The sequence below is a fragment of the Macaca nemestrina genome, chromosome X, assembly GCF_043159975.1.
Source record: "Macaca nemestrina isolate mMacNem1 chromosome X, mMacNem.hap1, whole genome shotgun sequence".
NCBI lineage: Eukaryota > Metazoa > Chordata > Mammalia > Primates > Cercopithecidae > Macaca > Macaca nemestrina.
In genome coordinates this window covers 53,171,857-53,184,209 of record NC_092145.1, presented here as the reverse complement: position 1 = coordinate 53,184,209, position 12,353 = coordinate 53,171,857, and the positions used below count along the sequence as shown (strand labels likewise).

At 41.5% G+C, this 12,353-nt stretch overlaps 1 protein-coding gene across 1 annotated transcript; it reads left to right on the top strand.

Annotated features, from left to right (window-relative positions):
• The first annotated feature begins 6,855 nt into the window (after positions 1–6,855).
• On the top strand, positions 6,856–11,337 carry LOC105499342 (T-complex protein 11-like X-linked protein 2). Its single transcript, XM_071088714.1, has 6 exons — positions 6,856–7,066; positions 7,898–8,034; positions 8,281–8,501; positions 8,600–8,781; positions 9,543–9,706; positions 10,894–11,337. Exons 1-6 carry the CDS (start codon positions 6,987–6,989, stop codon positions 11,124–11,126), a joined length of 1,017 nt encoding a protein of 338 aa, XP_070944815.1. The 5' UTR covers positions 6,856–6,986; the 3' UTR covers positions 11,127–11,337.
• Positions 11,338–12,353: the final 1,016 nt, after the last annotated feature.

The following is a 12,353-nucleotide window of genomic DNA, read 5'->3' as shown; positions in this document are numbered from 1 at the left end:
TAAGTAAGGAACTGTTCCATGAAGCTGCATGGAGAAATAGATCTGTGGAGTACAAAGGTGGACTGTGGTGACTATGAAAATGTGCTGCTCAGATCGCTGGCTATAGGGAGCATACTTACTTGATGGCCCCAGCTGCTGCCCCTCGGGACCAACTATTGCATTTGCACCAAAGCCATGCTTCCCCCAGACTTCTCCTAGATAATCACTGAGTGGGAAATAGTAGTGCGGGTCAATTCCTCAGAGATGAGGAACACCTCTAACAGGCAACTTTGACTCATGGTATCCCTATCAACCTGTCAGAAACCTTAGAACTGTGAGGCAGTCTGAAAGTATTCCTACCTATCTTTAATTTTGCTTCCCCTTCTCCTTTCACAGACATCATTTCTGCATTATGATCCAAAGGCTCTTCCTGATTTATTCTGCTCTCTCCCCTTTATCCCCTTTTCCCATAATTAATTTCTTTCACAGGAGTCTTATCTTGGTGTCTGCTTCTCACGGAACCTGAACTAACATAGGTACTAATAAAAGTATTATTTCGAATCACATGATTATAAATCGAGAAGCATAGCATCCAAAGAAAATCCACCAAATATCATGGCTATATTAAAAATAAAGCAGTTAGAGTTGTTTATTTTATTTAAAAGCTTACTGAATGTAGGCCAGGCACAGTTGCTTGTGCCTGTAAGTCCAGCACTTTAGGAGGCCAAACCTGGCGAATTGCTTGAGCCCAGGAGTTCAAGACCAGCCTGGGCAGCATGGTGAAACCATGTCTCTACAAAAAAATACAAAAATTAGCCTGGCACGGTGGTGTGTACCTGTAGTCCCAGCTACTCAGAAGACTGAGGTGGGAGGGTCACCTCAGCCTGGGAGGTCAAGGCTGCAGTGAACAAATAACATGCCACTGCAGTCCAGAATGGGCAACAGAGTGAGACCCTGTCTCAGAAAAACAAACAAACAAACAAAAAAAAAAACAAAAAAAACACGGTTACTGAATAATTTTTTCTCTTTTCATTTTCCTTTTTTAATTTATGTTTTATTCTAAGTTCAGGGGTACATGTGCAGGTTTGTTATACAGTTAAACTTGTTTCATGGGAGTTTGTGGTACACATTATTTCCTCACCCAGATATTAAACCTAGTGTCTATTAATTATTTTCCTGATCCTCTCCCTCCTGCCAACCTCCACCCTCTAGTAGGCCCCAGTATGTGTTGTTTCCCTCTATGTGTCCATGTGTTCTCATCATTTAGCTCCCAATTATAAGTCAGAACATGTGGTATTTGATTTTCTGTTCCTGCATTAGTTTGGCTAAAGCTAATGGCCTCCAGCTCCATCTAAGTTTCTGCAAATGACATGATTGTGTTCTTTTTATGGCTGCATAGTATTCCATGGTGTATATGTACATTTTCTTTATCCAGTCTATTACTGATGAGTATTTAGGTTGATTCCATGCCTTTGCTTTTGTGAATAGTGCTGCAGTAAACATATGTGTGCATGTGTCTCTATGATAGAACAATTTATGTTCCTTTGGGTGTGTACCAAGTAGTGAGATTGCTGGGACGAATGGTAGTTCTGTTTTTAGGTCTTTGAGGAATCACCACACTGCCTTCCACAATGCTTGAAGTAACTTACACTCCTCAGCAGCAGTGTGTAAGTTTTCCTTCCCCCCTACCTGCACCCACCCCCAAGCCTCACTGCCATCTGTTATTTTTTGATTTTTTAATAATGGCCATCCTGACTAGTGTGAGATGCTATCTCATTGTGGTTTTGATGTGCACTTGTCTAATGATCAGTGATGTTGAGATTTTTTTTTTATGATTGTTGGTCTGCATGTATGTCTTCTTTTGAAAAGTGTCTGTTCATGCACTTTGCTCACTTTTTAACAGGTCGTTTGTTTTTTCTTGTAAATTTAAGTTCCTTGTAGATGCTGGATATTAGAACTCTGTCAGATGTACAGTTTGCAGAAACTTTCTCCCATTCTGTAGGTTGTCTGTTCATTCTGTTGATAGTTTTCTTTGTTGTGCAGAAGTTCTTTAGTTTAATTACATCTCATTTGTCAATTTTTGTTTTTGTTGCAATTGCTTTTGGTGTCATCATGGTGAAATCTTTGCCTGTTCCTATATCCGGAATGCTATTGCCTAGGTTATCTTCAAGGGTTTTTATAATTTTGGGTTTTACATTTAAGTCTTTAATCCATCTTGAGTTGATTTTTGCATACAATGTAAATAAGGGATCCAGTTTCAGTCTTCTGCATGTGACTAGCCAGTTTTCCCAGCATCATTTATTAAACAGGAAATCCTTTTCACATTGCTTGTTCTTGTCAGCTTTGTAGAAGTTCAGATAGTTGTAGGTGTGTAGCCTTATTTCTGGGTTCTCTATTCTGTTCCATTGTTCTGTGTGTCTGTTTTTGTATCAGTACCATGCTGTTTTGTTTATTGTAGTCCTGCAGTACAATTTGAAATCGGGTACCGTGATGTCTCCAGCTTTGTTCTTTTTGCTTAGGATTGCATTGGCTATTCGGGCTGTTTTTTGGTTCCATATGAATTTTAACTTAGTTTTTTCTAGTTCTGTGCACAATGTCAATGGTACTTTAATAGGAATAGCATTTACTTTATAAATTGCTTTCAGCAGTATGGCCATTTTAATGACACTGATTCTTCCTATCCGTGAGCATGGATTTTTTTTTTCATTTGCTTGTGTCATCTCTGATTTCTTTGAACAGTGTTTTGCAGTTCTACATGTAGAGGTCTTTCACCTCCCTGTTTAGTTCTATTCCTAGGTACTTTAATTTTTTCTGACAATTGTGAATGGGATTGCATTCCTGATTTGGATTTCAGCTTGACTGTTGTTTGTGTATAGGAAAGTTAGTGATTTCTGCACAGTGATTTTGTATCCTGAGAATTTGCCGAAGTTGTATATCAGTGTAAGAACTTTGGGACTGAGACTATGGGGTTTTCTAGATATAGGATCATGTCATCTGCAAACAGGGTAGTTTGACGTCTTGTCTTCCTAGTTAGATGCTCTTTATTTCTTTCTCTTACTTAATTGCCTGGCCAAGACTTCCAATACTATGTTGAATATGAGTGGTGAGAGAGGGCATTCTTGTCTTGTGCTGGTTTTCAAGGGGAATGTTTCCAGCTTTTGCCCATTCAGTATGATGTAGGCTGTGCATTTGTCATAGATGGCACTTATTATTTTGAGGTATGTTCCTTCAATGCCTAGTTTATTGAAAGTTTTTAACATGAAGAGGTGTTGAATTTTATTGAAAGTCTTTTCTGCAGCTATTGAGATGATCATGTGGTTTTTGTCTTCAGTTCTGTTTATGTGATTTACCACAATTATTGACTTGTGTATGTTGAACCAACCTTGTATCCCCGGGAAGAAGCCTGTTTGATCGTGGTAGATGAGTTTTTTGATGTGCTGCTGGATTTGATTTGCCAGTATTTTGTTGGGAATTTTTGCATCAATGTTCATCAAGGATATAAGGCTAAGGTTTTCTGTGTTGTCATTGTGTTTCTGCCAGGTTTTGGTATCAGGATGATGCTGGCCTCATAGAATGAGCTAGGGAGGAGTCCCTCCACCTTTATTTTTTGAAATAGTTTCAGCAGGAAAGGTACAAACTCTTCTTTTATATCTGATAGAATTCAGCTATGAATCTCTCTGATCCTGGGCTTCTTTTGGTTGGTAGGCTATTTTTTTTACTAACTCAATTTTGGAGCTTGTTATTGGTCTGTTCAGGAATTTAATTTCTTCCTGGTTCAGTCCTGGGATGTGTATGTGTCCGGGAATTTATTCATATCTTCCAGATTTTCTAGTTCATAATGTGCACAGGGGTGTTCATAATATTCTCTAATGGTTATTTATGTTTCTGTGGGGTCAGTAGTAATATCCTCCTTGTTGTTTCTGATTGTGTTTATTTGAATCTTCTCTCTTTTCTTCTTTATTAGTCTAGCTAGTGGCCTATATATTTTATTAACGTTTTTCAAAAACAGCTCCTGGATTGGTTGATCTCTTGAATGGATTTTTGTGTCTCAGTCTCCTTCAGTTCAGCTCTAATTCTGGTTATTTTTTTTCTTCTGTTAGCTTTGGGATTGGTATGCTTTTGAGTATCTAGTTATCTTAGTTATGATGTTAGGTTGTTAACTTGAGGTGTTTCTATCTTTTTGAGGTGGACATTTAGTGCCATAAATTAACACTACCTTAGCTGTGTCCCAGAGATTCTAGTATGTCATATCTTTGTTCTCACTAGTTTCAAAGAAGTTCTGATGCCTACCTTAATTTTGTTATTTACCCAAAAGTCATTCAAGAGCAGATCATTCGATTTCCATGTAATTGTATGGTTTTGAGTGAATTTCTTAGTCTTTATTTCTATTTTGATTGCACTGTGGTTCACGAGATTGTTTGTTATGATTTCAGTTATTTTGTATTTGCTAAGTGTTTTACTTCCAATTATGTGATTGATTTTAGAGTATGTGCCATGTAGAGATGAGAAGAGTGTATATTCTGTTGGTTCTGTATGGAGAGTCCTGTAATGTCTATCAAGTCCATTTGATCCAGTGCTGAGTTCAGGTCCTGAATACCCTTGCTAATTTTCTCATTCGCTGCTCTATCTAATGATGTCAGTGTAGTGTTAAAGCCTCCAACTATTATTGTGTAGGCATCTAAGGCCCTTTGAAGGTCTCTAAGAACTTGATTTATGAATCTGTGTGCTCCCATGTTGCGTGTATATATATTTAGGGTAGTTAGATCTTCCTGTTTAATTGAACTCTTTGTCATTATGTAATACGCTTCTTTGTTTTGTTTTGTTTTTATCTTCATTGGTTTAAAGTCTGTTCTGTCTGAAGGAGACAGTTTTGAGCTTGCTGAACTCAAAGCATCTCAAAAGACCTTCAAGTATTACCAAGAGGTAAAATCCTTTCCTAGATTTCAGGCCTAAAAGAAAAATAGCATCTGGTTCAAAGGTTTAAGTCTATGGCAGTGGAAACTAAGTCACATATCCAGACTAGATGCAGAACTAGGGTTAGAAGTCGGGCTGTACTCCTAGTTTATGGTTCTTCCTGCTGCAAGAAGATAGCATCTCTGGAACCATGAGGTAGCTTTCTAAGAGAATTTAGCCAATGCTTTTTCATCTGAGACTAACTTCAGTTTATTCAGCCCTTCTCAAGTCTAAACATAGGTTCTCTTAGCCTGTCAATGTAATGGTCTTTCATGATTTTAAATGCTGTTTGGGAGATTATGATCCTGTATCAATTATCTAGGTAAAAAGCAATCTACTCATTTAACCCTTTTTATTTTTATTTTTTATGTTTTGACGGAGTCTCAAGTCTGTCACCCAGGCTGGAGTTCAGTGGTGCAATCTTTACTCACTGCAACCTCTGCCTCCCGGGTTCAATCAGTTCTCTGCCTTAGCCTCCTGAGTAGCTGGGATTACAAGCACCTGCCACCATACCTGGCCAATTTTTGTATTTTTAGTAGAGACGGGGTTTCACCATCTTGGCCAGGCTGGTCTTGAACTCCTGACCTCGTGATCCACCCACCTCGGCCTGCCAAAGTGCTGGGATTACAGGCATGAGCCACCGCGCCTGCCCTCATTTAACCCTTTTTATAGTGTGGAAGGCAGTTTCACAGGGGCAATGTACAATGCTTTTGGGAACCATCTGAAAGAACAGCTATTGAGTACTCCTCCTGACTTCACTTGTGCCCTTGAACTTCTAACAGAAGTTAAGGAGGTGAGTAACCAACCTCCCATTTGTGGATGGGAAGTCCCTGGGCATCTCAGAACCTTGGATCATCAATGGATATTAATATCTTATGTAGCATACTTTTTTTTTTTAACATGGCCTGCTACTTAAATAGATAGAATGGGGCAGCTTCCATTTTATTTATGTAAGATGAAACTTGACAGTTGGGTGATTACTATAAAAATATATAATTCAATTAAACTAATTCTTACTGAAACCCCACTATGGTCTGTGTGTTTCAGAAGCCCAAAGATGAATAGGACATCCCTTACCCACAAGGAACTTACATGTTTGAGTCAAAAGGCTATTTCAAGTGACCCATGAAGATTCCAAATTTGCTATTTTATCCTCAGACTTTGGAGTAAAACTATCTAAAAATGTCCTTAACCTTTATTAAGAATAAATAATCTTATTTCCTTTATTGCCGGTGGCTCACGCTTGTAACCCCAGCACTTTGGGAGGCCGAGACGGGTGGATCACAAGGTCCAGAGATCAAGACCATCCTAGCCAACACAGTAAAACCCCATCTCTACTAAAAAAAGAATACAAAAAATTAGCCAGGCATGGTGGCAGGCGTCTGTAGTCCCAGCTACTCGGGAGGCTGAAGCAGGAGAATGGTGTGAACCAGGAGGCAGAGAGTGCAGTGAGCCGAGATATAGCCACTGAACTCCAGCCTTGGTGACAGAGTGAGACTCCATCAAAAAATAAGCAAGTAAATAAATAAATAATCTTATTTTCCTTCCATTAACTACCCTTTTTGCCACTGACTACCTCATCTCCTTGTGGTGGTGTGTAATCATATTTCTTATATCCCACACATTTAAAACCACATTCTTATTTTTATTCATATTTTTACCTCATTCTACCTAAAAAATAATAATGACTACTACTACAACTGATCCCAATTAAACCTTAAATGGTAATTGTCCTCTAAACAGAAAGAAACAATACACTCTAAGAAACTTAGACACTCAGTTTTCTGCCCCACCCTCCCCCCCCCACCCAGAAGACATAACCTGGGATGCCTTTGGCCTAAGAGTATAGTTCATTGGAGAAAGTTTGAGGTTCTAAACAGAACTTGGCTCCTTTGATTTCCTTTGTTGGGCAGACCTTGCTATCACTGCTATTACCATGGCAGAACCGCCTAAGAAATGAGATAGAAGAAGCTCTGGACACAGATCTCCTCAAGCAGGAAGCAGAACATGGAGCCCTGGATGTCCCTCATCTTTCTAACTACATTCTCAATTTGATGACTCTGCTATGTGCACCAGTTCGAGATGAAGCGATACAGAAACTAGAGGCCATAACAGATCCAGTACAGTTACTGAGGTGAGAGTCTAGATGTGCTGTCCCCCAAATCTGCCTTAGACCCTGTGCTGGAGAACTCTGAGCCAGATGCTGTGATATAGCCCCTGTCTTATCTAGCTCTTGACACTGTGCTGGAGAACTCTGAGCCAGATGCTGTGATATAGCCCCTGTCTTATCTAGCTCTTGTGTACTGACGACCTGACTAACACACCTTTTCTCCTTTCTGGATTATTGGCTTTTATTTTCCAAGGACAGTCTCCCAGGGTTCCTTTGATGATCTTTAGATCAGTTGGGTCTCCTTTATGTCATGATACTGTTAAGACATTAAGGTACAGTAATTCTTTCTCCTATAGATTGCAAATTGCCCTTTCCCAGATGTTGTCCTGTTTGTCCCAACTCAAACCTTGTGAGGGGACAGGAAAGAGGATTATCCGTGTTTCACGGCTAGAAGAACCAGGACCTGGAATAGTAAAATGATCTGCTCAATGAGTTAGAAATTCAGTCACCCACATCCCAGCTACCCACATGTAATTGTTAACACCTTGGTGATTTTCCTTTCACTGACTACCCTTTTTTTTTTTAAGGTGACAAAATGATTACAGGCGAAAGACCTCTAATATGGTAGTTAAAGTGTCAGGAGGTATAACTGTCCTTAGTTTTGCCATCAACTCACTCTATGGCCTTGGGTCACTGGTCACAATACCGTTATTCATAAGTTGAAGTAGGACTATTTGTTTTTAAGGCTTTTTCTAACTCTCAGATACTCTGCTTTTATGGCTCCTTGCTTGGATTCCACCCTTCCACACTAGATTTCCTTTAATAGTGTAAATGTTCTGTTTCTCCCTATGGCAGGGGCATCTTCCGTGTTCTGGGCCTAATGAAAATGGACATGGTGAACTATACCATCCAGAGCTTTCGACCCTATCTGCAGGAGCATTCCATCCAGTATGAACAAGCTAAATTCCAGGAACTCCTTGATAAACAGCCCAGTATGTTTAAAATTTAAGGGCAAGAGAGGGGAAATTCGACCTCAGGTCTGCCTTCTTATAGCAATAGAGGCTATTTTCTATTTCTTGAAAAGGAAGATTCTTCCTTGGGCAAGGGGAAGGGAGAGGGAGTGTTTCTCTAAGATCGAAAGATCTACAAAATCACTTCTTTATAGACCAGGAGTATGTCTCAAAGCTGTCCTCTTTAAGCCTTGGAATTTTACGATGCGTATTTCCTTCTCGTCATAGGTCTCCTCGATTATACCACAAAATGGCTAACCAAAGCAGCCACAGACATCACTACACCATGTCCGAGTTCTCCTGAGTCACCTAGCTCCTCTCGCAGCGTGGCGTGTTCACTTCCAAACGGGGCAGGTAACAACTCAGAGCCCCCGAGTCCAACAATGGTGCTATACCAAGGCTACCTGAACCTCCTCCTCTGGGATCCTGAAAACGAAGAATTCCCTGAGGTAGGGATGTGTGTTGGGGCATTGCCTTGTTCTATGCTATTCAGTGCCTCCATTCAAACCCTCCTCTTCTGATGGGCTGTCCTTCGCTCCCTCACCAGACTCTGCTGATGGACAGAACCCGGCTCCAGGAAATGGCGTTCCAGTTGCACCAGTTAACTGTCCTGGCCTCAGTCTTGCTAGTGGCCAGAAGCTTCTCTGGTGAAATTTTATTCAGCTCATCTGAATTTGTGGATAGACTGAAATGCATCACCAAGGCCCTAACTGAGGAATTTATCTCCAGGTAAGATTCGTAGATCTCTGTTAGAGGGGAAAATGTGTGGTATTTGGGACATAGGTAATATCAATACTATTATTGCTTATTCTTCATCACAAACCACACAAAGGCCCTTGGAAACGATCTGCAAAGATTTTGGTATCTTTGATAAGTTGTATTGAGGTTTGGGATACAGAAAATAAAACTTATTTTCCAAAGAGGAGAGTGTGGAAGCCAGTTTGCTGCAAATATTCCTTATGTGCTTGCTAAAAATGCATCATTATATACTTGATTGAATGACAGTGGATTTGTGCTATGTGTATCCAGAAGTTGATCAGTTGGTCAGTGATAGTGACCATTCACTGCATGTGGGGGCAGGGATATTATACCAAAGTAAAAGGAGGAGTTGGAAGTCCAGGCCTCTTAATTTATTTGCAATTTAATTGGTGGGGTAGGAGAAAAACCGTGAAAAATATCCAATAGAGTCTTAAAACAATATTTAAATACAGTTGATGGGACTGGAGAATGCTGAGTAGATCCAAGGATGGAACCGAGCCCTTGCCCAATTTACTTTGTTTTCATCGAAGTGGCGTATGGTGCTGTATGTTTGGATCAAGTGGTGCCTTGTGGGTAACAATGAGTGTATGTCATCTGCCCGGTGGCTAATGCTGTCTTCTGGTGGCAGAGAGCCGGAATTCTTCCTGGAATAGGCCTGGTTTGTGGTATGAGGCTCTCCGGACTTTGTCCCTCTGCCAGGCCCACTCTGCATTCTATCCCTCATTATCTAGGCCTGAAGAGACTATGCTGAGTGTGAGTGAACAGGTGTCTCAGGAAATCCATCAAGGCCTTAAGGACATGGGCCTCACTACTCTGAGCAGTGAAAACACAGCATCTCTCCTAGGCCAACTCCAGAACATCACCAAGAAAGAAAACTGCATTCGGAGCATTGTTGGTAAGAATCCCCATGGTCGTCGTGCAGAAAAGTGGCAAGAATGTGGGGGGTGCGGGGGTGGGTAGACCTTACCCTGAAAGTGAGTTACCTAACCATTTAAAAATGAAAAGGCATGATCATTTGGAAAGTTGTTCGCTTTAGTTTCCTCTTCTATAATGTGCATGGTTCAAATAGATCTTTTTCAATTTGGAGAATGCATGTATGGTTTGAAGGCAGCTCTGCACCCAAGATATGTCATTCACAGGTGTTGGATACTGTCACAGTAACCCTACGAATCATTCCTGGTATTTTCTTTTTTCTCTTCTTTTCTTTTCTTTTTTTTTTTTTTTTTTTGAGACAAAATCTCACTCTGTTGCCCAAGCTGGAGTGAAGTGGCACGATCTAGGCTCACTGTAACCTCAAACTTCCGAGTTCAAGCGATTCTACTGCCTCAGCCTCTCGAGTAGTTGGGACTACAGGCAGGTGCCACCATGCCTGGCTAATTTTTTTGTATTTTTAGTAGAGATGGGGGTTCACCATGTTGGCCAGGTTGGTCTCGAACTCCTGACCTCGTGATACGCCTGCCTCGCACTCCCAAAGTGCTGGGATTACATACGTGAGCCACCGCACCCAGCCCGTTCCAGGGCATATTCTAAATGTCGGTCAAGATATATGGAGAAACCCTTTCTCTATCCTATGCTTTAAGCTACCATTTGGGCCCCTATGCCTCTCCATGGAAGTGCTGTAGAGTTAGGCTGTAGGGTATGTTCCATGCTGGAATGGAAGCAGCACACTTGGCCAGCTTGCTTTGAACTTTAGCATCGGATCGTAGCCTGGATTGGGTGTATGGGCCTGAACGTGGTGCACTGGTTGCAACATGTGTTGTTACTTTCAGGTACCGGGTCTACAGTCCTCTTATTAAGTTAAATGTGCACTAGGATCTCACGTCCAGCTACATAATCTTATGAACCCCCTAGAAATTTACTACCTCAGCATCTTTTGATCATGCACTGTCCTTTGGGAGCTTGATGGCATTCCACTCCCCCAAACAAACAAAAATCACATGTATACAGTTTACCCGAATGAGTGGAGAGGTCAGTGAATAACTCTGTTAACGCAAAACTTTGGTGAGCAGATAGAGCAAAGGCATTGTGAATTTCTTCTGAACCCTGTCTGTTCCTCTTTTCATTGTTTTCCCCTGCTCCCAGATCAGCGGATCCGTTTGTTTCTCAAATGCTGTTTGCTTCATGGCATGCAGGAGTCTCTGCTACACTTTCCTGGAGGCCTCATTCTCATTGAAAGGGAGTTGGCAGAACTGGGCTGGAAGTTTCTCAATCTGATGCATCATAATCAGCAGGTATTTGGCCCATACTATGCTGAGATCCTAAAAAACATCATCCATCCAGCTCAAGCACAAGAAACAGATGTGGAGCATAACTGATAGTGCTGGACCCCAGCCATGGCAACAGGGATCCAGGAGAGAGAGGTCAGCATGTTTCTGGGAGGACATCACCTGTGGTCAGTCGAACACTCAGCCCTCTTCCTTGCTACAGCCAGGACACAGGGATGCAGGGGTCAAGCATGTAAACACCAAACGGCCCAATCCCCTTCACTAATAAACTTCTGAGCTGCAAGAAAATTTCAGTTCCTCCTGTGTTCTAGCTGAAGTCAGGTTCTGCACCCTCATCCCCTAACTAGCTGAGTGAGAATCCAGTGGGCCCTCCGTTTTCCCTTCACTGGCTGATCATTCTTCAGTATGCTTGCCTGAGCTGGAATCTGGGCATCAGGTACTGGTAAGGGAAAATCCTGGGACTGTATAGAATAACGCCCCCTCAAAACTGGGAAGGAGTTAAGAGACCAAAGAATGACCCGGACAAGTTCAACTTGATAAGTAGATGAATTTATTGGGACTTACGTATGGGGCATTCCTGGGTGGCAGCAGGACAGCTCTGGGGATCTGCCCTGACACTCGTCTGCAAGCTGATTTTAAGCTAATTTTCTGGCTCTTTGCCTTCCATATGCAATGAGACTCTTTTTCTTGGTATGTTTCCCAGTACGCCCTGGGATGTTTTGGTTCTCACGGACACCTCGGCTCCTAAGCTGGGCACCATGCATGGCCTTGGATCACCACCTGGCCTTCAGGGTTCAGGCAGCAGACATACAGCCTTAAGTAATCTGGTGGGGGAGGGGGAAACTCATTAACCTGCAGTCACTAGCATTATTTTCTCCAGTGAAAACTCATTTCCTTGAGGGCTTTGAAAACTCTTTGTGAGATTATCCAGAGAATGAATATAAGGGCTTCTGGAAGTCAGAAATTCACTGAATTGCAGATGAAGAGAAGTCATAGAACTCCATTTCTAGCACCATATTTCCTTATAATTTTCAAGGATACAGCAATAGTAAGAGTTCCCAGCTCCTGTTCCAATGTCCGGTTTTAAACAGTATGAAAACTGGGGATTGGTTGAAAGTTGATGTTGTGAATATCAACTTTGTGCCAACAAGCATTCAGCTAAGGACAGGTCTCAGCTTCCATGGGATTTCTGTTTCTTTCAAGTGATTCTAGGGGTCAGGCTTGGAATCTCTGATAATGACAGTAAACCGAAGCAATTAGGTCAGTGAGTGTCGTATCAAGTTCACTCCGATCCTATTTCTATAGCTGAATTAATCT

Coding starts and splice junctions, on each gene's coding strand:
- LOC105499342 (XM_071088714.1), top strand. CDS start 6,987: ATGACTCTGCTATGTGCACCAGTTCGAGATGAAGCGATACAGAAACTA. Junction 7,067..7,897: donor GATCCAGTACAGTTACTGAG/GTGAGAGTCTAG, acceptor TCCCTATGGCAG/GGGCATCTTCCGTGTTCTGG. Junction 8,502..8,599: donor AAAACGAAGAATTCCCTGAG/GTAGGGATGTGT, acceptor CTCCCTCACCAG/ACTCTGCTGATGGACAGAAC.